At 37.1% G+C, this 24,361-nt stretch overlaps 2 protein-coding genes across 3 annotated transcripts; one reads left to right on the top strand and one right to left on the bottom strand.

The window, feature by feature from the left end:
* Positions 1-307: 307 nt before the first annotated feature.
* On the bottom strand, positions 308-5,452 carry LOC103453567 (receptor-like serine/threonine-protein kinase ALE2). Its single transcript, XM_008393108.4, has 9 exons — positions 4,681-5,452; positions 3,392-3,601; positions 3,219-3,311; positions 3,020-3,127; positions 2,561-2,932; positions 2,142-2,435; positions 1,638-2,030; positions 1,270-1,513; positions 308-1,126 (listed from the first exon to the last, which is right to left on the bottom strand). The coding sequence occupies exons 1-9, from the start codon at positions 4,754-4,756 to the stop codon at positions 460-462; spliced, it is 2,457 nt and encodes an 818-aa protein (XP_008391330.1). The 5' UTR covers positions 4,757-5,452; the 3' UTR covers positions 308-459.
* Positions 5,453-21,036: 15,584 nt separating this feature from the next.
* Positions 21,037-24,016, top strand: LOC103453568 (NDR1/HIN1-like protein 13). 2 transcript variants are annotated; one of them, XM_008393110.4, is made up of 2 exons: positions 21,037-22,037; positions 23,550-24,016. In XM_008393110.4, the coding sequence occupies exon 1, from the start codon at positions 21,228-21,230 to the stop codon at positions 21,990-21,992; it is 765 nt and encodes a 254-aa protein (XP_008391332.1). In that variant the 5' UTR covers positions 21,037-21,227; the 3' UTR covers positions 21,993-22,037; positions 23,550-24,016. The 2 variants fall into 2 exon arrangements, with proteins under 2 accessions (XP_008391332.1, XP_070661323.1); XM_070805222.1 differs by having other exon boundaries at positions 23,380-24,016.
* Positions 24,017-24,361: the final 345 nt, after the last annotated feature.

Genomic DNA, 24,361 nt, shown 5'->3' with positions numbered 1-24,361 from the left:
ATTTTGGGGATGATTGGAATGGTTAAGTTTTTTCTTTAGAAATTTATTTCCTCCCTCCATAGTTGGTCACAATTTTTCATTTATTCTTTTTTTTTTGAAGGAAAATTTTCATTTATTCTTAGAGTAATTCATTTCTTACCTTAAAAAATTATCCATTTCAATACAATCTTCTTCGGCCTTGGTTTGAATATCTTTTTATCCTCCATATGTTTGGGTGATAAAATTTTAAATTCCAAGAAATTTAGGCGTTGTAACGAAGACATTGATGACAAAAGGTTACGTGGGAAGGATTAGATATTCACCAGCATTACAAAAGGCATGTGAGAATTATTTACAAATAACTACTTGAAATGAGTCATTTACAAATCCGATGTTCAAGGCATTGCACTAAAATTGAAAGGGATAAAGCAGATACCAATTTATATAGCTTGTAATTGAAGGGCAGTGCACTTAATATGTCTATGATAACCCATGTTCACTCATGCTGCCTCTAGACAAACTTCGTAGTCTCTGCCAAAACTTCACTTTTCTCCCTGTCCTCAGAGGTCCCGAACTAGAGTACCGCCTGAAAGACCCGAATTCCTGCCCTTCAACCTTGAGTCCCTCCACAGATGCACTTAGCAAATCCGATGTTGATGGTATCTTGGTGTCGTGGCCAGCACCAAATACAGCCGGCAGCTCCTGCTCATGCAGTGATCGTGATACTTCCAAGTTACCGCTATCTATATGAAGGGAAAGATCATCTTGACCACAACCTATTGAACCCCCCGGTTCTTGTGTTTCGTTGAACTCATTACATACTAGCTTTAAGGCCTGCACAACCTCACCCATGAAGGGGCGGTGAGATACTTCTGGTTGTATGCACATTGAAGCAATTGCTGCCACCTTGGTCACACTATCCCATGAGATATCGGATGGCTTTAAGGCTGGGTCTATAACTGTTTCTATCCCCTCCTTGCTTGTGAGAAGAGGCCGCGCCCAAGCAACAAGGTTTTCTTGGCCTGGAGGTTGTGACAGGTCCACTGGCTTTCTCCCTGATAGAAGCTCAAGAAGGACTACACCATAGCTGTAAACGTCGCTTTTCACTAACAAATGGCCGGTCATTGCATACTCTGGAGCCAAGTACCTGGAATATGAAACAAGATTAGTTATGTGCACACTAACCAAATTACATACATATTTATGAGAGGAGTAATGTTCTCCAAACATGTCAAAACTCAGGAAGTGAGGAAAATTACGATACATATTCGATGGTAAAAGAGTTCATACCCGAAAGTTCCCATGACATGTGTTGAAATATGTCTCTTCCCCTCCTCTAATGCTGCTCTAGCCAATCCAAAATCTGAAACCTTGGGTGTACAATCGTATTCCAACAAGATATTGCTGGCCTTGAAGTCACGATGTATAACACGAGGGTTTGAGTCTTCGTGGAGATAAGCTAAGCCCCGAGCTGCACCAAGGGCAATCTTTATTCTGGCATCCCAATCAAGCGGATCATTTTCCTTGTCAATGCCTGTGAGGACACGAAAAGAGGTCATTCACAATTCAAAGCAGTATCCAAGGATAAAAGCGTCTTAATCAACGAAGGAAATGTTGAATTATTGGCATAGAATTTAATTTTTTGAACTTGAATCTACCGTGTAAATGGGATTCAACACTCCCATTTGGAACGAGTTCATATACCAGGCAACGTGCATGGCCCTCTATGCAGATACCAATCAATTTAACCAAATTTCTATGGTGTAGACGGCCAAGCATCTCAACTTCTGCCAAGAATTCCCGGCTACCATGATGATCATCTCTCTTGAGAACCTTGACAGCCACCTCTCTTCCATCATCTAAAATTCCACCGTAAACAAGCCCAAACCCACCTTCTCCCAGTATTCTCGAGGCATCAAAAGTATTAGTTGCTCTCTCTATGTCATTCAAAGTGAATGTTTTAGCAGATCCAGTATAGTTCATGGTGCCGGAGCTCAAGGATGTTGATTCAGAACCACGCATGCTTCCAAACATCGCTGACCTTGGAGGCCCTGTGAAGTATATAATGTCATTATTTTAGTGTAACTGTGAAGAATGCCAGAAAATTTCGATTATAAAACAAAAATAATTTCTCAAACACATTCCCAAAACATTCTGAATACCTGAGAGTTTTGTAGGAGAGGATGATAAAGTTTGTGCAAAATTTTCCTGTTGTCGGGCACAAGGTCCACATTTCAACAACAAAATCCAAATACCTCCCACACATAAAAGAAAGGCTGTGAAGGATGATAGAGCAATCACAGCAATCATACTTCTTCCAAGTCCACCTTTTTTTCTCCTCGGCACATCAACACCTAAAGGTTTTATTGCCCTTCCATGGTTGTCATTTCCGATGTATGGCCCATCATCTATAGTAGAAATGGTTGACGGTGCTGAAGGGGGAGAAGGTGGGAGACCTGTACATGTGCAAGAATTTCAGAAGTAAGGGATCCAGATATAGGATTAAGAGGTACGTATTGGAAGTTTAACATATTAAGCTCGTCATTGAAGCCTTTCAAGAAGTCAAGGATCAATTTATAACCTGGATAGTGAACATACAAGACTTCATAATCTCCAAAGAGCGAAGGCTTTATGGAAACCTGTCTGCGCCAGAATTTTTCGTAGATTTGGAATGCAGTAGTGCCATCAAACGTTATTCCTGTGGGTACCAAGTTAATGAGGACAGCGCTTTTCTCTAGCTGCTGACTAGCTGCATCTGCTCCCATAATTCGAACTTGGCTACGGTTTATTGCCACACTGGCTGCAATTTCCTCAGCCAGCTCTGTAACTAAAGGGAAGAATGTGTATATTGCAACATCTAGTTGGAGTTTAACTTGAATTGGCCTCACACAACCACAGCTTGATCCAGGAGGTGTATAAGTCAACGGTTCTGTACATGTGATTGATGAACAATCTACAAAAACGATTAAACAGAGTTACTATATTTTGAAGATAAAAAATTGGGAACTATTTTAAATCAATAGAACGGCTGAGTATATACCTTCGTTGGGAGGTGGAGGTGGTAGTGCTAAAATTGGTGATGGTTGTGGAGCCCTTGTCGTCTTGAAGGAAGAATCGACGGGAGAAGCTGCAGGGGGGAAGATGGGCACTAGAAGAGACGAAAAAAATCACAATTTAGGTTAATGAAGTAAGGACTTTTTTTATTAATGCTACCAAAACTGAAGTGAGGCTTCCCATACTGTTATGGTGGCTTGTGAGAGTTGTCGGTGATGGTGCAGGTGCAACCCAGCTCCTTGACGGAGAGAGTGACTGAACAGGTGAGACTGAAGGGCCTACACATTTTTCATAAAATAAATAATATATGAATGATCTCATTCAAGAGTATAGAACACTTTTTGTTAGAGATTTGAACCTTGTCCATTGTAAGTGTTTGCATGAAACGGATAAGTTGGTCCTGGAGCAGAGCTGTGGAACTTTTTTCTACTGTGGTGATGTTTTTGATGTGAGACCAAAGGAGAAGATACGGGACCATGCACCCATTTCGTTGCAGGACCTCCGGAGGGTGACAGAGAAGGTGGAACTGCAATACTTGAAGGCCTTAAGGCATCGCGAGGATGGGTGGCTTCAACAAGAAAAATTATTTTGGTTATTGTTACATCATTACACAGACAGGAAAATTCAATTATCACTTCTTTGATTGAATTTTCATTCTGATATTTTCCTTCCAGATGAATACAACGGTTCAACTACATTAATTAGTGAACTATAACAATGAGGCGAAAATATAGACGGATGTTAAAACGTCAACCTAAATATGCAGTGATAAGTATACTAAAGGGGCGATCTAACTAATCGCTTCTTGATTTCTCATTTTCATAGGCTATATTTCTGGCAATGCAAGTTAAAACCAACATTTCGAATAACTGAGAACTAGAAATACATCGAGGTGGCTCTCAGATGGTGAACACGAAACAAGGTAAAGTCCAACCTAATGCACCTCAGATAAATGAATCATTATAAAGAGGCAACAAATCTTTACTCATATATATGGGGGAGGTAACCATGAAAGGGACTATGCATTTACAGAGGACTCCTTAGAGCGAATCGCTCTCGGAGTGGAATTTGGAAAACAACCGATATGGACGTGTAATTCGGTTGGAAAGGTATAAATCAAAATTCTGATTTTACAAATCGACACCATTTATGAAAATAACTATAATCTATAAATAAGTTGGTGCTCCCTTCACCATTACACTCACCGACTGCTGGAGCTACCACAAAACTGAATAGGTAAAGAACCAGTTGATCTCGCAATTTCGGTCATTTTTTGAAACTAACAATCACAAGAAATTCGAAAATGTCCTGCTGGAGTGGCCTAGAATTTCCTATTGAGCACATGGACTTCCAAGCTCAAGAATTAGAGTGGTGAATAAACCTGACAATTATCTAGTCAATAGAACACTCCAAATGCCATTGCAAAGGATCCATGCAATTGATCATTGTATTCCATGATCACATGCAAAAGAAATTATTGAAATCTATTTCTTGATCAAAGAAACACTCGTTTCAGAGAACCCAGATCCCAAAATTGATTCACACTTCAAAATTAATGAAAAAAAAATATGTAGTAAATCGTATTGCATAAACTTGATCAAATATAATTAAGTTTAAATACCAACACCAAAAAATCAAACTTGTTACCTGCAGATCCATGAAATGGTAGAGCACCAGCAATCAAACACATTTGCAGAAGCAGAAGATGCAGTTGCATGCCCATTTCACCACCAGAGGAGTTGGAGCTAAATTCTCAAGATCTCCCAGCTCTCGTGCAACCATAAAACTGAGGAGCAAAAAAAAGAAGAGAGAACAAACTTGCACACAGCACTCGGAAGCAAAACATGGATGTAACCTTAAGAAAGCAACCACCAAGGCATGTTTTGGACTACAGAAGCAGACCCACAAATAGTACCACAGAAGTAATGGGACACAATTTAGTCAAATTACTAGAACAATTAGGTGGGAAAAACCCAATTGCTGTTTTCTGGAGACTAATAATAAAAAGCTGTTGAATTTGGAAAGTTTGGAGAGTTCTAATGGAACTGTCTTTTTTTTCATGGGTGATTAAACTTTTGCTGCAAGTGATCAAGCAAAAAGCAGCACAGTCAGTGCTTACTTGAGTCCAGGTGAGAAACTTTTGTGAAATACGAGAGTGGGTGGAAATGTGGAACACAAGGAGAGAGAAAGGAGAGAGAGAGGGGGTGAGTTTTTGTTCCAAGATAATAAAATATTAAGAGATTGTTTAGAAAAGTATATAGAAGATTAGTGCATTGATTAATGTGCAAATTCTTGACTTATTTTTTCCACTAATTGCCCGCCAAGGATTCTTGATTGGATTCAGTCTTTCTGGAATGAAATAGGAAATGGGGTTTACGTGCAGTGTGGGAAGGCTTTGTTAGGTAAGAGTGCAACTTTCAACCGTGACTTATGTGAGCAATTGGCTACATTCTATATTGCTAGTGGTCTAATGGCATTTTCTTTTTGCTTCATTTTAAAGACCATAGTATTTTAACTAGATTGTATTTTCTTTTTTGTATATAAGCAATAAAAGATAAAGGAATCGAACACATATTTCAAGTGCAAGGTAAAGATTCTATAAGCTATGAGTTTTTCAAGATTACGTTTAATGTATTATTTCTTTTTTTTATATACAAGCAAGATTGGTGTTGAAAATCTCACAGTGGGAATTTGACAAAATAATTTACAACTTATAATTACATGGTTTAATTTCTAATTTATATCAAAACTTTGGGTGCAAGACAAATGATCTTTTACCTCGTGAACTAATCAAGCACAAAAAACTTCATCCACATGGTAAATGATTTTTCTATTAGACATGATAAATGATTTTTTATCAGACACGGTAAATCATCGTTTAACTACTTAAATTACGAGCTCCTAAAATTAAGTGTGTTTTGGGGCAGCTGAACACTCTCCTTGGCTTAAGTTCATTGATGAAACTCATGCCATAATAGTTGTTATTGGACCAAAATTTTGGTACATGCAAATAATGTGATGTACTATTATGTGGTGAAGAATTTATGTCCTACAAAACCCCACACCACATGCAAAATGTGACAAACTTGCATGCGATGCCAAATATTTGACAATCATGCATGATTTGTTTAAATTTCCAAAATTTAGGAACCAAAATTGAAATCCCTAAGCAACAAAATAATGACATCAGAATCATATAAAACATATTGGTATGTGCATTTAGATAGTAATGGATGGTGTTCCCATAAGCGACAAGCCCTAAGGGTTTGGTAGTTGTTTCGGACCATGTGATGGCCATGGCTCTGGCATATTTTCTATTACCCTCCAAGCAAACATGGGCAATCACCCACCAGAAAAGGTTGTCTCAGTCTCTCATGTGTCGGTGTAATTGACTGTCGGTGAAACCCCTTTTAATTTTTGATGGAGAAATATGCTAAGGAACTCTCTCACAAAGTAAAACTCTCTAACGTCTCACATTTTAACGTTAACTTTTGTGATAATATTATAAATTTTGTCAGGTAGTAGAGAATCCCACTTTTAACATTTCTGTTTTTCATGTAACCTTGTGTCATACAACTTATTTTCATAGAAAAAAGCATTATGAATGACAATAACAACACGTGATATAAGAATTACAATATGTACGAAGTTACGAATTTATATTTTAAAATATAAAAATTTACACGTGTTATAAAATAAAAGTGATTGAACATGCGTGTGCACGCGATATACAAGTTTCGTAAATAGTATGATTAACACCTAAATGATTATGGAAAGAATTTACATGCTGATAATGATATTGACATAGAAAATACATCAAACAGTTGTGTGACTTTGTCCATGATGCTTTAGCTTACACCTCAGTAAGACACTGTGGTTTGCCATTTTCTAGTGGTTGTCAAAATCAAAACTATATGTGGATTTGTATAACATAAATCAAATCTAGTTCTTGGCACTCACCCAAAATATCATGAATGTTTCTTTGGTGTTGACCTAAATGTTCTTGAAGTATAATTTTAATTTGGAGTTAGTTGGTTTGGATTGATGGGCTGGTTTTGAACTTATGTATTTTGTAAGCCAACTTGTGAATATCAATTTGATCCCAATCAAGTGGGTTTTCTTCTTAATTGGAGACCAATTGATTTTGGGCTCAAACCAACTTGATCAAACCCTTTTCTTTTTGGGTTAGGGTGATCATTTTAGAATCTTCATTTTAAAATATTTATTGAGTAGGAGTAGAAAAGGGTTTGAAAGGGAGATGAAAAAGTAGAGGTGACACATCAATGGGTACGAGTTCAGACTCGTTTAATTTGATATCACCATAGTATAAGGTGAAATTGGTATTGGTGATGATGATGTAAGGTGAAATTAAACTAAATAGATGTTATCGGGTACAATAACCAATGAATTGATTTGCCACCTCTTGAAAAAAGGCAGATCACTTCCTCAATGCAATGTTGTCTTGATAGAATGAAGAGGGGTTGATAGATGTTATCTTTACTTACATTTTGGGAGTATAAATAATATGGATAATGAGGGAATGATACGTAAATTGTTCAGGTATTGAGTATGGGTAATGATTTCTTGCTGAAATTGGAAATGGAACACATTTTTAAGACGAGACCCAATTATTCTTTTCATTTCTTTTTGTGTTAATAAAGGAATGATACGTTATGAAACTAATACTAATGTGTTGTATTATCATACATGATAAGTTAACGTGTGCCATTAGAGTTATGGTTGCTTGGATGAAAGTTTAAATGTCCAACAAAATTGGAGATTTAAAGTTAGCCAAGGACTTGTCTTACTACACTTTGTTTGAGGATGTATTGAGTTCAAATATCATGATGAATAAAAAAAAAAATGAAATGCACACCATAATAATCAAAGTGATAAATGATTTTTAGTTTTTTAGTCACAAAAGGTTTTGCAAGGAACGATTAATTCGAAAAATAATTGCATTGTAGAGTGAGCTCCCATTGAGTTGTGGAGGGGAGAAAGGAGAATGAAAAAGGAGTGGAGTGGAGGGATGTCTCACCACTTGGGTGGCAAATAAGTTGATGTGGCTGCCACTTGAGCAAATTAGGGCTTAGTTTGGTAATATTGTACTTTTAAAAATAAAAAAAAATTGTTTCTGCTATGCTGTGAGAATAAACAACTGCAAAATAAAATAACTGAGTGTTTGGTAAACCTTTTTGTTAAAATTACTTTTAACAAAAAAAAATGTTTGACAATTTGGTAAACTTTTATATAAAAATAGGGGTGGGCAAACAGGTCACAGACCTGCGGGTCGAGGCGGATCTAAATATATTAGATTTTGAGCGAGGTGGAGGAATTGATAAGGCAGGGCGGGTCCAAAAATTAAGAAAAAGGGGATCTTGGATCGGCCCGTTTCTAATATGGAAGTCTTCCCCTCTCCCACTCGAGTTGAGTCCTTGAAACACATCAGCCACCATTCGATCATCGAATCTCCGACTCCCACACTACACAATACAGACATGAAAAACGAAATCTAAAAAACCAATTGAAATAGTAGCATTTCAAACATTTCTAATTAATCTACAAGCCAAAGGAATTCTGATATGATTTTTACCACATGCAAAAGTATGGTTAAATCATGTTGAAATACTTGCAAGAGAACAAGATAATTGTAGTATGGATAGCTCAAGAAAAGTTGTTCTCCACAGAAATTGATGTGAATAGCTTGTATTTAAAACCAATTCTTAATTAACTATTCAAAACAAGATTTAGAAAAGATTTGAAATTTCGAATTTGAAATAGAAAGAATATAAAATAAAAATATCTAAATTGATAAGAATTAAAATCTACAGTAAAGAAAAAAAACAACGGTTTTGTAAATTCAAATCTAAAAAGGCACTAGTATTTAGCTGTCGCCATTAATAATCCTATATAATTCCACCAAATAACTTAGAAGGTTAGGTTTTTCTAATGCATATTGATATTCAAGCTAGAACGTTATTTAACATGCAATCCGTCTTTAATATTCAAATCAAATATGAACTTGCAAGACTCATTAAGTTTTGTGAAAAATCTTTTGAAAAATCATGCAACCCTTAAGAGCGTGATATTTGTCTTAAGTGAACTTATAATTATCAATCACAAGAAGCCCCTACTCATTTTCAGGGTGATATTCAAACAGAAATTGCATCAAATTACTTGTCTAAATATCCTAATGGTGATCAAGCATTAAGATATATAGGTAGTTTAAACACGGCGATTAATAATTCAAAGCAAGCAAGCATAGCATCATAAGCAAAATGATAAGAAACTTCATATTTATGCTAAGGTTCGTGACCTCGGCCTAACAAGAGGAAATTAATTACGCATATTCATAATTGAAAAGCAAAATATTATTAAGATGAAAGTTAAAGAAAACACCATTATAATTGAAGTACAAATTGTCCAAAGCTATGCCAAAAACGTTCTAGCCTTTAGGGCTCCAAAATCAGTATATAAATAGACCTAATGAATTCTACCTAAAATAGGTCTCCCAACAAATCTAGAAATCCAATTAAAATAATAAACTAGGAAACACAATCCTATTCTAATTTGGATAATCTGGGCAGCCACAAAGTCCACATGTTTTATGATCAAATATGTCTCAAATTAGGCTTGCAAGGTGGCATTGGAAAGAACAAAACACTACCTACACTTTTGCAGAAGGAAACCTTTCCCAAAAGAAACGTCATTTTATAACCTAAACAAGCCCAAAATGTCAAGCTACTAGCATTACGTGTCACATCCCGGCCCGAGCCCCTACCACATTCCGGGCTCGACTCCGCTGTAGCGCGATATTGTTCGCTTTGGGCCCCGACCACGCCCTCACAGTTTTGTTTCTAGGAACTCACACGAGACCTTTTGGGAGCTCACTGGCTTCAGGTTTCATCCGAAGTTAAGCAAGTTTGCGCGAGAACAATCCCAGGATAGGTGACCCACTGGAAAGTTCTTGTGTGAGTTCCTAGAAATAAAGCCGTGAGGGCGTGGGCCCCCACCACATCCCGGGTTCGACTCCGCTGTAGCACGGTATTGTCCGCTTTGGGCCCCGACCACGCCCTCACGGTTTTGTTTCTGGGAACTCACATAAGAACTTCCCAGTGGGTCACCTATCATGGGTAGTTCTCACGCGAACTCGCTTAACTTCGGAGTTACTATGGAACCTAAAGCCGGTGAGCTCCTAAAAGGCATCGTGTTAGGTAGAGATGGGAATATACATATAAGGCATAGAGGATCCACATCCTCCCCTTCACCACATCCCAGGCTCAACTCCGCCGTAACACGATATTGTCCGCTTTGGGCCCAACCACACCCTTACGGTTTTGTTTCTGGGAACTCACACGAGAAATTCCCAGTGGGTCACCCATCATGGGAATTTACATATAAGGCTTACATGATCCACTCCCCTGGGCAATGTAGGGTGTTACAATCCACCACTCATAGGGGCCCGACGTCCTCGTCGGCACACATCCGGCTAGGGATTGACTCTGATACCAAATTGTCACATCTCGGCCCGAGCGCCACTATATCCCGGGCTCGACTCCGTCGTAGCACGATATTGTCCGCTTTGGGCCTCGACCAGGCCCTCACAGTTTTGTTTCTGGGAACTCACATGAGACCTTTTGGGAGCTCACTGGCTTCAGGTTCCATAAGAACTCCAAAGTTAAGCGAGCTCGCACAAGAGCAATCTCAAGATGGGTGACCTACTGGGAAGTTCTCGTGTGAGTTCCTAGAAACAAAACCGTGAGGGCGTGGTCGGGGCCCAAAACGGATAATATCGTGCTACAGCGAAGTCGAGCCCGAGATGTCGTGAGGGCCCGGGCCAGGATGTGACATTGCGTGATTAACCTTCTTTTATTTTCCACAAACAAACGGCTAGGACATAAAGTCTGGAATTTTGATACAATCATATTGAAAGACTCACAGACTGTTTAGGACCAGACTTAGGGATGGTTTGGGAGTGATGTGCTTAAAAAAAAAACACCCATGAAAAAAAGCTGTGAGGGTTTTAGGTGTTTGGTAAACTGAAAAAAATGGCTTATTTTGGAAGCTGCTGTGAGAATAAGTTGAAATCAAAGGAAAAAGCTGAAGCTGCTATTTGCAGCTTTGGAAAACTGGCTTTTTTTTCAAAGCACATGGAGCTACAGTGCTCATTTAATGAAAAGACCCACTATCAGACTGCTTTTTTTTCCAAAAGCACTTTTACAAAAAAGTTTACCAAACACTTTGCTGATTTATTTCACAGCCGCTTATTCTCACAGCAGCTTTTTTTCAAAGTACAGCAATACCAAACCAGCCCTTAGAGATCGTGCAGAAGCAGATTAAGGCTGTGGAGTTTAAGGTCATATGCGCGATTTATGTCGAATCAAGCTCTTTCTACGCGTCTTCACCTCCGAGCTCAGTGTCTCCGCCTGCTTTTTAAGAAAGAAAAATCTTCGCCAGCTACTGCGACTTGATTTGGGGTAACCGTCGAGCATTTAAAAAAATCGAAACAAAAATAGTGGTTTCAGCTTTGTGATTTGGCAAGGCTGCTTGGATCCATGGATTCCCTGGTTCTGGAATTCTAGGAAAAGAGAATCCCAAATGCCCATGGAGACAAGAGTTGGAGATGGAGACCAGGCAGTGGCAGTGGTCAAGTAGTAACGGCGAGTAGTTGCTAATGACGATTGCAAGCCAAAAGCGAAGAAAGAAAATTATCCGTTTTTGGTTTTGAGATCCACAGATCGTTTGGGACCAGACCTAGAGACCGTGCATAAGCAGATTAAGGCTGCGAAGTTTAAGGTCATGGACGCGATTTATGTCGAATCAAGCTCTTTCTACGCGTCTTCACCTTCGAGCTCAATGTCGCCGCCTGCTTTTTAAGAAGGAAAAATCTTCGCTGGCTACTGTGACTCGATTTGGGGTGAGAGTCGGCCTTTCAAAAAAATTGAAAAAAAAAATAGTGGTTTCAGCTTGGTGATTTGGCAAGGCTGCTTGGATCTATAGATTCCCTGGTTCTGGAATTATAGGAAAAGAAAATCCCAAATACCCATGGAGACTAGAGTTGGAGATGGAGATCAGGCATTGGCAGTGGTAGTGGTCAAGCAGTAACGATGGGTCGTTGCTAGTGACCATTGCAAGCCAAAGGCAAAGAAAGAAAACGATCCGTTTTTGGTTTTGAGATCCACAGATTGTTTGGGACCAGACCTAGAGACTGTGCAGAAGCAGATTAAGGCTGTGAAGTTTAAGGTCATGGACATGATTTATGTCGAATTAAGCTCTTTCTAAGTGTCTTCGCCTCCGAGCTCAGTGCCGCAACTTGCTTTTTAAGAAAGAAAAATCTTCGCCGGCTACTGTGACTTGATTTGGGGTAAGCGTTGGGCGTTCAAAAAAATCGAAACAAAAATAGTGGTTTTAGCTTGGTGATTTGGCAAGGCTGCTTGGATCCATGGATTCCTTAGTTCTGGAATTCTAGGAAAAGAAAGTCCCAAATACCCATGGAGACTATAGTTGGAGATAGAGACTAGGCAGTGGCAGTGGTCAAGCAGTAACAACAAGTTGCAATGGAGACCAGAGCGGGAGACCAAAGTTGAGAGGAAGGAGAAAGAGAGGGTAAGATAGCCATTTTGAAAAATTGTTTAATTGGCACTGTTCACCCGTGTTTTGGGATATAGGTTTTCTAAAGATAAGTTTTGCTGCTTTGGCTTTTTGATTTTTTTTTTCACCCTATTGGTGTTCAGATAGACACAAACTTCTCATTAGTGTTCTTAATTTTGTACCCAAATCCCATTTTTCTTGTAGTGGAGCAGAAAAGTTGTTTTTGGGCTAAAAATTTTAGGTTTTAAGCTAAGGGTTAGAGATGGTCTAATGAACATAAAGAGTAATGCTACACTTACCATTTACTTGTATTATCTCTCTAATAGAAGTAGTGTTCGTCAACGAATGTGGATACATTATCTACAAATGATAGTATAAATAAATAATAAAATAGCATTTTTAGAACTTAAATATTAAGGTTTGGGTCCAATCGGCGTTGGTCATAATAAGCCACCGTTTTGTCTAGAAACCGTCTCATAATCTGCCAAGAAATAAATTATAACAAAAACAGTTTACCTACCGTATATGTCTCAGCTGGCACTAGTTGTCATCAGTTTGAGCTAAACCACTTGCTTAATTATGACTTAGTATACAATTAACAATGTCATTATTATAATATTATGTTAATCTCCATTGGATGCTCTCAAACTAACCATTAGTAGAAGAATTATTTTAGTCATTGTGCTTAAATTTCTAATTTATCTTCTAACTGCAAAAACATTATAGCTCAAATACTTAAGAACATCTAACTCTACACCAAAACTCTGTGTCCGAATCCATCTTCAACTAGCGAATATTTCATAAAGATTTGATTAGCATTATTGTTTTAGTTTGACGTTATCGACCATCCACGAGACAGGTAACCATGCCAACTAGAGTTTAGCTACAGATTACAAAACTTTAAGCAAACAGAAATGATAGAAAGCTATAATGACATGATAAAAAGGATATCTAGAAGTAATAAAGACATGATAAAAAGGATATCCAGAAGTTAGTCACTCTCTGGATGAGGTTACTTTTGAGCGTTATTTTATAAAGTAGTGCCTCTTTGCTTTGTGAACAGGAATCTGACATTTATTTATTTGGATAAATTACAAAAAAAACCACTTAAATTATAAATCGTATTACAATTTTATATCTCATATTTTAAACATTAAAATGACATACTTTAATTTACGAATCCATTGCAATGTCATACATCTGTTAAAAATTCTATCAATTTATCTGTTAAATGCTAACGTGTCAACAAATTAATAGCATAACATCAAATTTGTGTCACCTGGTAAAAAAATAATTTCAATCAAGTTTAATAATAATCTAGCAATTCCAAAAACAAGAAAATCTATTTAAATATAAAAAAGTTTAATCATTTTAAAAGAAAAAGTTGCAGACCTTCCCAGCACCCATCTTCCCCGACCAACCCCAACCCTCTCGACCCTCCGTTGCGCAATCCACGAGAATCATCCAGCCAAAACAACCCCCCCCCACCGAATCATCCACACCGCAATTACATTACTCCTAATTTTTGGGGTTTTGGTGATGAGAAAGGAGGTGGAGAACGGCGAGGTTTAGCGGCAGAGGAAGAAGTGAGAGTGGGTGAGTGGACTCACCAACGACTTGGCACTGATCGCAGTAGGCGGATCGTCTGGAGCGGGTGACTCCTCGTCCACCACGTCCAAGGGAAACACGGCGGTCTGGTCGCCAGCTCGTCGCTTGCAGCGTCGTCGGCGATCGGGTCTTCTCTCAGTTCTCTCTCCAGATCAGATGCGGCTATCGGGTCAACTCTTAAATATGGATCATACGACTATCTGGTGTAGAGGTCTGCAACTATAGCAGTGGATGCTGTCGGCTGATGTCGTCGGAAGTAGAGAGAGGATCGAAGAGAAAGAGGGGGCTATGGAGTGAATTTCATTAATTTAGGGCCCAAGTTGTAAATATATATTTTTAATTTTATAATACTTTTTATTATTTTCAAATATTTATAAATAATAACAATTTTAATTAGTTTTTTGTCCATGTGGCTTAAACTTGACATCTATATCAACAAAAATGTGGGCTTTACACTTGCCATGTCACATCACAGTCTCGATTCTACCGTAACACGATATTGTCCGCTTTGAACTTATTATTTCCTTATGGATTTGTTTTTTGGAACTCAGACGATAACTTCCCAGTGGGTCACCCATCCTAGGATTGCTCTCACCCGAGCTTGCTTAACTTTGAAGTTCCGATGAAATTCGAAGCTAGTGAGTTCCCAAAAATCCTCGTGCTATAGGAAGGAGAGCATGTACATATAAGGCACATCACCCCTTCTCCGTTGGTCGATGTGGGATGTTACATGCCACGTCATCATTTAACAGAAAATTTAACAAAGGTGTGACATTGTAATGAATTTCTAAGATGAGGTATGATATTGCAATGTTTAAAAGATGAGGTATGAGTTTGTTATGTGACCTAAAATTGAGGTAGTAAAATGTAATTTACCCTATTTATTTTTACAGTGGTGGGTTTTTGGATTTGAAAATGTTACGGAGTAGGATTCTCTCCCCTCTTATTCTCATCCTCTTTCTGTCCCTCATCTCAAACATTGTTTTTTGTCTTATTATTTCTATAAAAAAAAAATCACTATGAGATGTTGACATGGCTTAACCGAACCGTTCAAATAATAGGGGAGAGAATGAGAAAGAGATTAGAATAAGAGAAAATCATCCTTCAAATGTTACCCCCTACGTGCATGTAAGTCAATGATGCCTTTTTGACACTTCTAAACGAACATGCCAAATAATTAGAAAGAAATTGGTGTTATAAAATATACTGTTTATTAATAAATTTCGTTTTATCAACTAAAAGATGGTCAATAAAAATATTTAAAGAAATCATGAATATTAAGATAATTTCTTTCGCACAAATTTTTTTATTGATTTTTTTTTTCTTCCCTCACTCACATGTCACCCACATCTCTTTAAATCCCAAAATATCCCACCTCACATCTCTCTCCAAATCCCACGTTTTTTCTATCTCCTCTCCCAAATTGCTCTCCTCATTTGCTCCCATAAAATTTCAAATTTTCACACACATAATGTGTGGCATTTTCTTATATACATATATATATATATATATATATTATTCTTTAATTTGAGATCAGAATTAAAAATAAATTTCATTAATTAACAATAAGAAAAGTAATGGATAGAAAAAGTTGGGGTAGAGAAAGTGTTGCACAATCAAACCCAAACTTTTGCTTAAAGTTTTGGTCAATCACTAAAGGGAAAAGGCAAGGCAAACAAGAAGAGAAAAGTACTTCAATCCCTCGGTCATGAACGTACTGTCGGTCGAAGACTAGGCATATATCTTTTGATTGAAATTAGAATATTGTCCCAAATCCCAACCATAAGTGGAAAAATTATAAAAAAAATAGAGTGGTGTGTAAGTAAATGGGATTTTTGTTTTTGTGGAGGTTTGAAATAAATCTTCTTATTGTTTCTTATTTGGAGAGAAATCAATACAAACACCAAGGACAAGTTAAACAAAAGGAAATAAGTTACTCTAGCTAGGCAAGGTGATCAAGACATAATTAATTAATTGGGTAGTGCTTGACTTCCATTTTGTCAATGAGTTGTAGTATCAATACGTAAGTTGCAAGCATTGTTGTTGGGCTCCTTGGAGTTGTTAAGAGGTTATTAGACATTTTCAACACATTCATTAGACAATAAATCAGACTTTACACTATATAATGGGGACATATTGAGGTGGTAGTTCGACTTTGTGTGTCAATAACTTGATATGTCGCATTTACGTAAATATATATATATATATGTATATATATATATATATATGTTTGTATGTATGAGTTATGCTAGAGAGCTCAAATTCCTAAACCATCTTTTATAACCACATGATATGATGATTGATGGTTGGACTCCTTTAAATCATTAAAAATGAGTCAAACCATCAACTGCCACATTATGTAATCTAAAAAAGATGGTCTAAAATTTTGATCTCTATAGTATTTTCATATACATATGGCTATTGACTAATGAGTTGAAATATGCAGATCAACATCTGTATTTGAACAAGCATTACAGATTTTTTAGAGTTTGTTGAATCGTAAATAGAATGGTTGTTCTTGGTGTAATTTTGTTCATTATCTTAACAAAGGATTACAAAGATATTCATTATGATTAATCATGCATGGATGAATGCTTTCCCGTTATCGAATTTTTCGTAAGTGATTTTACGAGGGTAAAGTTTTAACCACGTTAGCTTGCCAGTTTGATGTATCATGTATGTGTTAGGTTTGATGAAGGAAAATTTATCTGTTCTCAACACTGCAAAAGCAAAAACATATACATGGTAAATTTATCCGATTCTCTACATTTAACATCGGTGCGGGTGATTTCAGTAAGAGGCTGGTGCAGGTGAGACTGACGAGGAAGGAGGGAGCAGAGGTTGGAGTTGGAGATGTTGGACTGTCGGAAAGAGAGTTGCAGCCATGGAAATCTGGAACAAGAATTTGTAAAGTGCGATAGGAGTCGTAGGGATGGTAAAAGGAAAACTGAATCATTAGGGTTTGTGAATTGGGATGGAACGGTGTAAGTGATACTGTACAGAAGGTGAATTTTCAATTTAATGATGACTACGTAGATGTGAGATAGTTGAATTCATTAAATAAATCAAATGGTTATGATTTTATTAAATGTAGATAAATGCATCGATGTTAAATGCACAAACATAGAATATTACACGTAAATATATGGAATATGCAGATGTGAGCAAGTGGTCCTTTTTTTATAGTGGTGGAAAAGAGTTAAGTCCTTCCATGAGGGCATGAGTTCGAACTCCCGTCGGTGACTAATCTAATACCTAATCTAACAAAATATGTTGTTTGACAAAAAAAAAATGATAGTGTTCGTCAATTTTTTTGAACTCAATTAAATGAATGATCTATGAGGTGCAACTTGAAAAATAGACAATTTGGATCGTTGAAATTCAATATGATGTAGGTGCCACAACTAATCCCAAAATTTGAACTCAAGTAGATGCCTCAAATATTTCCGATTTGGCTAATAACCTGTAATAATGATCTATGAGGTGCAACTTGAAAAATAGACTGTTTGAATCGTTGAAATTCGACATGATGTAGGCGCCACAACTAATCCCAAAATTTTTGAAAAAAAAAAAATGAGGATCCTTCCTTTTTTATTCTCGGTTCTCCCCTAAGTTTAATCTCAATTTTCCTTGACCCGAGTCTCATATATCCTGAGCTTCATGCCCCTTATCCGACATTTTTCACCTGCTGTTATTGTTTTGTCTTTTAATTTTCATTCCTCCCCTCCCTATCTGTGACCTGTGATACTTCATCCCCATCCTACCATGTGTTCGGATCGCGAGCTCCGATAAGAAATTAGATATCAGATCTACTTCTCTCCCTCAGTTCCCTTCCCCCAACTGGCATGCTGGATCCCCATCATGGCCAAGTGTTGAGTATTTTACATACCCCTATCCTCACTCCCTACACTTATGTTACTTTGTTTGTATATATTTGTAGGGTTTGTGAAGGAGACTTGGATATGGTGTCTACTTTCTTGGTTTGGAGTTTGGCTTCCTCCAAGAATGTGACGATGACGGCGACGACAGTGTGGTCTATGCTGCAAGAGAGTAGGGTTTTTATTAGGGGTGGAAAAAATTCCCAAAAATCCAGAACCGAACCGAAAAAATTCCAATCCCAAACCGAAATTCCTGAAATTTTTGGGATGCTATCCTGAACCGATCCTGAAATTTCGGTACGGGATTCGGGATTGGCTTCTCGATATTTCGGGAATCCCATATCGAACCGAAAATATATAATATTAATTATTATATACATATATATTTATACATATATATTATTCTTTTAAAATTGATGCTAGTAGTTTCTAATTCATACTCTGCAACCTGGAATGCCCTACACCTTGCATATTTTTCATGTTCTGTTTGATATTAATTTGGATTTTATTATTGCTGTTACCATGGCTAATAATTTCAGAAGACTTGATTTTTTTTGTCTCTCAATAGATTGCAAAAAGGGTTTAATTAATTTGAATTTTGACTCTAATAAAAACAGTCAGGCATGCCAGTGTTCGATTAAATGGTAGTGTGAATGAAATGACATTCCTAGTTCATGAATGTGTTCTTGAATTATACATTTGAAGAACAATTCATAATTTCATATTTCAATTTGGGATTCCCGATTTGTCCAGAAATCCCAAACATATTTCGAGATTCCCGAAATTTGGGATTCCCAAAAATTTGGTTTGGGAATGGTTTTCAAATTCCCGTCCCGAAAATTTTCAGTTTGGGATTCGGGATACTAGTTTCGGTATGGTATCCCATACCGAACCACCCCTAGTTTTTATTGCTTGTTTTTGCAGCCTTCAAGCCTAAACTTGTGTGAGCTTCCCGTTGTATCTTGAGTTCCACTCTCATTTTGCTTAGGCATTTTACTTTCTACATAGTTGTTTACCTGGTTCTTTTTAAGTATTGTACTAATTTTTAATATAATAAAAGTTATCTTTGTGATGAAAAAAAACATAAAGAAAAAGGTTGACCTTACCTGCTTATGATGACTGCTATATTTTCTATCTGTGTCGGTTGGATGGTAATGACTGTACTAGTTGCCAACAGGTTATACAGAAATATGATTACTATATACAAACAGGTAGACGATAAATCTGCGTCGTGGAGAATTTGTCCTCCACTTCCATGATAAACAGTGAACATCAACTTCACGCGTGCCCCACGCATACCCAGCTTTTTTGTGTGTGTGTGTGGGAGAGACCAATCCAAAGCAGGTAAAGTGGAAATATCTGTGCATACGTTTTCTTCACTTTATCCAGGCGCGTTAGGTGCACACCATAATTCCCAACCAATTTAACGTTGTGGCAAATAGATTAGTTAAATTGGCTTTTATCTCATATGTGATTTATTTTGGTTTGAAGGATCTCTCATTCGTGAACTCCTCTTATTTTAGTTTGAGAATAAATCTTATGTTAATGAGAGAATAAATTTTGCATAGATTTATAAGTAAGTTAAGATACTGTTTATATTGCTAATTAGTTTTATGGTATAACCTCAACTTTTCATGGTATTAGAAAAAGTTGTCCTGCGTGGGAAGCTCAACAACCCCATGGGCTCCACGTTATCCCTTTTGTGTTTTCCACGTATTAGATTTGAAAATTCGCCATACGTGATGGGGCGTGTTGAGAATGAATCTTACATTTATGGGATGAAGGACCTGTGGGTTATGTCTTATAAGTAAATTGACTACTCTCCATGTTGCAGATTAACTTTATGGTGGAATCTCAACTTTATTCATAAATTACTTTTACTTAAATAAAATATATATAAACACACACATGCTAGCATTCAATTTGTAAGTCAAACGTATACGCAAACTTACAAAGCTCTAAGAGGGTGTATATTCAATTGAGATTTTGAGAGATTTTAATTCATTTTACAAACCTAGAGGTATTCAATCAAGATTTTAAGTGATTATCTAAAAGTTTAGGTGCAATTCAACCATGATTTTAAAGGAGTTTATAACATTTCAGGTGTATGCAATTAGAAATTGATTTAAATTTTTTCAAAAGGCTGGGAATTTGAGAAATTTCACAGTGTATTTTAAGCAGTCTCAAGTTTCATCTCTCCCTTGAGAATTTGAGGGGAATTCAATTAAACTCCATCAAAATTTATGGATTTATAAATTCATTAAAATCCTTTTAAAATCTCAATTGAATTACATGTGTTGTAGGCCTTATCTCTATTAGAAAAGTGGCACAAATATGTATTAAAAATATGGTAAGCTAGACTTGTAGTCATGGGGAGGCTGAAATGCTTTTATAAGTCTTTTCGGTTCCCAAAAGAGGTGGATAACTGTGACTTGCTACCAGTTGTCTATTTAAAAAAAAACAATTCTTTAAAATATATAAGGGCATGTAAAGTTCCCCATCAAGAGAATGTAGAGCACTAGAAACGTGTGCAAAGCACATCATGTCATTGCAAAATCCAAAAGTACAGTTTTAACGAAAATTAAGTAAGTAAAAATATTATTTTTTAATTTTTATTCGGTGATACTTTACACATTATAAATTTTGATAGATTTGAGTTAATCTGTATTTACAATTGAAAAAAAATATCACAAAAAATTATCATTCACAAGTAAGTTCAACATAATAATGTGGTATCAAACTCATGATTCACATAATAGAGTATAAAACTTATTACTTACAATATGCGAATGAAGAAAAATATTTTTAAAAAAAATTACTTTTACATAATTTCTTCTCCACGCGCCGAGATAGAAGTGTGGGTATGATCTAAAGATTCTAATTAGGCTTTAGTTATAAAGTTGCTGCCACTGCCTTTTTCAATTGCGCTATTCCACCTTACATCACCCTACCCACCCCATCTCTCTCTCTCTCTCTCTCTCTCTCTCTCTCTCTCTCTCTCTCTCTCAAAATCCCTCTCTTTCTGAACCAAGCGAACATTTCGTCCCCCTATCTTTGAGTATTATCTATCAAAAACTATCGAACACCTTCCCATTCCTTCTCTCCCATAAACACACAATGGCTGACAGAGTCTACCCTGCAGCCAAACCCCCCACCGACGCCGTTCCCACCGCCACAAACCCCGCCTTCCCCGCCACAAAGGCCCAACTCTACAGCAACACGCGCCCAGCCTACCGTCCCCAACCACACCACCGCCGCCGCAGCCGCAGCCGCTGCTGCTCCTGCTGCCTCTGGATCATCTTCATCATCCTCCTCCAACTTGTCATTGCGGCCATCTTTGGCGCAGTCTTCTACGTCCTTTACCGCCCTCACCGCCCCACCTTCTCCGTCACCGCCCTCAAACTCCAAACCCTAAACATCACCACCAACAACCAGCTCACCTCCAGCTTCAACCTCAACATCACTGCTCGAAACCCTAACAAGAAACTCGTCTTCTTCTACAACCCCATCGCTGTCTCCATCTATTCTAACGACGTAGATGTCGCCGACGGAGTCATTCCCGCCTTCGTGCATGGGAAGAAGAACACGACGCTGCTGAAGGCTAAAATTTCTAGCAGCGGCAAAGACCTCGATAGCAGCGAAGTGAGCACTTTGAAGGCTGAAATGAAGAGCAAAAACGGGCTGCCGTTGAGGATGAGGTTGGACACCAGGGTAAGAGTGAAGGTTTTCGGGTTAAAGACTCCGAAAATGGGGATTAGGGTTAAGTGTGACGGGATTAGGGTCACTTCTCTTCCTACTGCTAAAGCTCCTGCCACTGCGTCTACCTCCAACGCCAAGTGTAAGGTTAATCTTCGAGTCAAGATCTGGAAATGGACTGTGTGAGGGGAAAGTGGTTAATTGAAAAATTAAAGAAAGAAAAAGGAAAAGGTGTGTGATATATTTTCTTTTATTTTTAATTTCAAAGTTTTTATTGTTCATGATTTTGTTATATATATTTCGAATTTATTTTCTCTGATTTTTGTTCTTACGTTTTGTTATTGGAAGAAATGAAGGTGGGGGTTGATATTGTACAGTGTGTTGAAAGCAAGTTGTTAAGTTTCTTATTATGTAAATGTTATTTTAAGAAAAAAAATTGGGTCTTATTAATTAGTATTGTCTGTTTGTTTGGAGAAGTATATGTTAGCTGATAATTAGTAATCTGTAGCTGTACAGTTTCCCTTTAGTCATACTATGAACTGTAAATGTGCTGTCAGCTGTGTTAGCAAAAGTCAAATATTCTTATTAAAAGTGAAAAAAAAAACCATAAAATAATGAATAATGCTAGGGGATCAAAATTTTAAACCAAATGATATATCATCAATCGAAAATAAGCACGTTAATCAACGGTTAAGTAATAATCTAATCATCAATAACCACATCATAATTGATTTAAAAAATTTGATCTTCTTAATATTATTCTAAAATAATTAGTGTGTTTGGACGAGAAATTTTAAAGTTTTAGAAAATGGGAGTAATTTGAAAATGACTAGATACATTACATTTAAGAGAATCCAAATTAATGACTCATTGAAAGGTGTCGTATAAAAGTCTTTTATTTAGTGTCTCCATGGTGTGTAAATGTATAGTGCATGAGATAGTCCATTGATAGTAATTTTGTTATTTTTATTATTATTAAGAAAAGCTGAGAGAGTTTTTGTTTTATCTTATTTTATTATTATTAAAGAAAGCTGTGAGAGTTGAAAGGATGCATAGATAGAAACTTCTATTTACTACAATATTGGACAACATGCACATAATTGATAGTACTTTTACAACATATTTTTGACATTTATGATTTTTTAGTACTTTGAAAATCCCTCGTCCAAAATATATAGGGTATAAGAAAATCCTTTCACACATAACTCTAACATTAGATGAGATCATGAAGTTTTTTTAGTGTCATGTATAAAAGTTAGAACCTATACATCATTTATATATATACCTACATATAGTTTCAAAATTTTGTTCTACTCGTTTTCTTCGTGTTTTGTGTATGGTACAATACAATTCATCAATTTTGTGAGTAATGGGAAAACCACGTTGGCAATTGAAAAATAAAAAAAATTGTGACAAAAAATTCGTCGGTGTCGGTGGACATGGCTTTAATAATTGAAGTTGAATTTAGAAGAGTTCAAGGTAGGGAGGGTAGGGCCCCGATAGTATTTTTTAATTTTGGCCTGCATGTGTTTGGAAACGTGGGAACCACTGACCTTCTGCTGCCAAATGACAGAGTTCCATATGTGCGACAAACATGTCATGGCTCATGATCCATCATGTATCCCTTAACCATTAACTGTAAACACTTGAGCACTTGCGGCTGAAGCTTTGGCTATTTTGCGGGTATGTCAGTTGGCTACGGATTTGGGCTACCAGTGTCTCATCATTGAATCTGATTCGCAGGCGTTGATTTCCTCTTTATCATCTTTCTTGGAAGCTGGCAGCTGGGAGACTGACCCTACTTTAACCGTCGCTAAACGGCTTGGGGAGGTCTTTCAGGATTGTCGTTGGTCTTGGATTTCAAGATTAACCAATATGGTGGTGCATTCCTTAGCGTCGTGTAGTTGTACAGAGATGTGCGATCTCGTTTGGGTCAGCAGGGCCCCATTTTCGTTGGTTCATGTTCTCAACAAAGACGGCTTACCTTGTTCCCATTGATTTTTTAGTTAGTTGTCGGGGTGACACTCGAACTTGGTTCGATTGTCTTTACTCTTAACCCCTCACTACTTTGCGTTTGTTGCTATCTAGTGTGTTGGTGTCTTTGGAGGCTTTCTTTGTACTTTCTTTGGCTTGTTCGCCCTGGTTATACATTTCTAGTTTCCAAAAAAAAAACCCTACTACTCAGTTGAGCACAAGATATTGTTTTAAAACTCCCATCGTCTACAAATTATTCCCTTCAAGCTCATCCAATTCCATCCAATAGCTGCTAGACTGTACGCTTAAGAGTTCTGCTCGGTAGTCACTTAATTTTACGATCTAACAATCTTATTTTCGACCTATAAGTGGTAAATTTGTTTTGTTCAAATCTTGTTTTTGACGAGTTCAATATTAATTTTTTTTTTTTGACCTATTATGTAGCTTAACTCAAATCTCTCATCCTCTTTATATAATTATAATTTTATTTCGTTATATTAAAAAAAAACAGTCTTGGTCGGTAACCTTTTCGATTATGTTTCTTAATTTTATGGGAGAATGAAAAAAGAGAAGGATGAAGA

This window comes from Malus domestica, chromosome 09 (assembly GCF_042453785.1).
Source record: "Malus domestica chromosome 09, GDT2T_hap1".
Lineage (NCBI taxonomy): Eukaryota > Viridiplantae > Streptophyta > Magnoliopsida > Rosales > Rosaceae > Malus > Malus domestica.
The sequence above is the reverse complement of the archived record's forward strand: the minus strand, read 5'-3'. Positions and strand labels throughout refer to the sequence as shown.

What these genes read in the sequence shown, in the direction of transcription:
- LOC103453567 (XM_008393108.4), bottom strand. Translation starts at nt 4,756, where the DNA reads ATGGGCATGCAACTGCATCTTCTGCTTCTGCAAATGTGTTTGATTGCT. An exon ending in AAACACTTACAATGGACAAG is followed by an intron (nt 3,312 to 3,391) that starts GTTCAAATCTCT and finishes AAAAATGTGTAG; the next exon opens with GCCCTTCAGTCTCACCTGTT. An exon ending in TGTTGAATCCCATTTACACG is followed by an intron (nt 1,514 to 1,637) that starts GTAGATTCAAGT and finishes GTGTCCTCACAG; the next exon opens with GCATTGACAAGGAAAATGAT.
- LOC103453568 (XM_008393110.4), top strand. Translation starts at nt 21,228, where the DNA reads ATGGCTGACAGAGTCTACCCTGCAGCCAAACCCCCCACCGACGCCGTT.